Source organism: Eimeria mitis, genomic scaffold, assembly GCF_000499745.2.
Source record: "Eimeria mitis Houghton genomic scaffold, Emh_scaff5073, whole genome shotgun sequence".
NCBI lineage: Eukaryota > Apicomplexa > Conoidasida > Eucoccidiorida > Eimeriidae > Eimeria > Eimeria mitis.
The window spans coordinates 1-587 of NW_013573368.1; the positions used below are offsets into that span (position 1 = coordinate 1).

The window sequence follows — 587 nt, forward strand, 5'->3', positions numbered from 1 at the left end:
TAACATGGCTCCAGCGTCGAGAAGGGATGAGTAGCGGTTGTAGTAGGCCCGCTGGCTTGAGCGAGATTGACTTCGAGGCTCTGCACTGCACACACGATTCTACATACGCGGTTGTATATGCTTTCATCCCCGGCCAGTAGTAAAATTTGCTGAGAGAGAGAAATGTCTTGCGCACGCCCCGATGACCTGCAGTAACATGGTCGTGATGACAGTACAGAATATAGGAAGGAAACTCTGGCAAGGTGGGTGGACAAATACGCCATAAGCCATGGATACGCACGTAAAGGTATGGATGCCTAAATTGAAACGTGTAACGACGACCCTGCAAACAATGCACAAACTCTGTGTCGCCGTTGTGCGCTGCTGCCGCCACGATATCCCGAAAGAACGAGCAACGCTCATAAGCATCCCTCCAACGCTGGGGTGATAGATGCTCGGGAGCCGAAGGAGCCTCGGCCATAATCTCTGCGGTCGTGAGCGAATTATGCTGTTCGTCGCTTGAGGCGATCGATGCGGCTGAAATGTCCGTTATTGAGCGATCCGAGTTAGGAAGATCGTGCGCCGACCGTTCGGCGTTCGCACCACCC

General features: G+C 53.3%; 1 protein-coding gene across 1 annotated transcript in view; it reads right to left on the minus strand.

Moving 5' to 3' along the window:
• Positions 1-296: 296 nt before the first annotated feature.
• The window catches only part of EMH_0079620 (uncharacterized protein), a gene marked incomplete at both ends in the record, with an annotated part of 3428 nt that continues 3137 nt past the window's right edge, over positions 297-587 (minus strand). The window contains 2 exons of the mRNA XM_013500150.1: positions 297-322; positions 583-586. Of these exons, the coding sequence (XP_013355604.1) occupies positions 297-322; positions 583-586 (30 nt within the window). The remainder of the gene's footprint in view (positions 323-582; position 587) is intronic.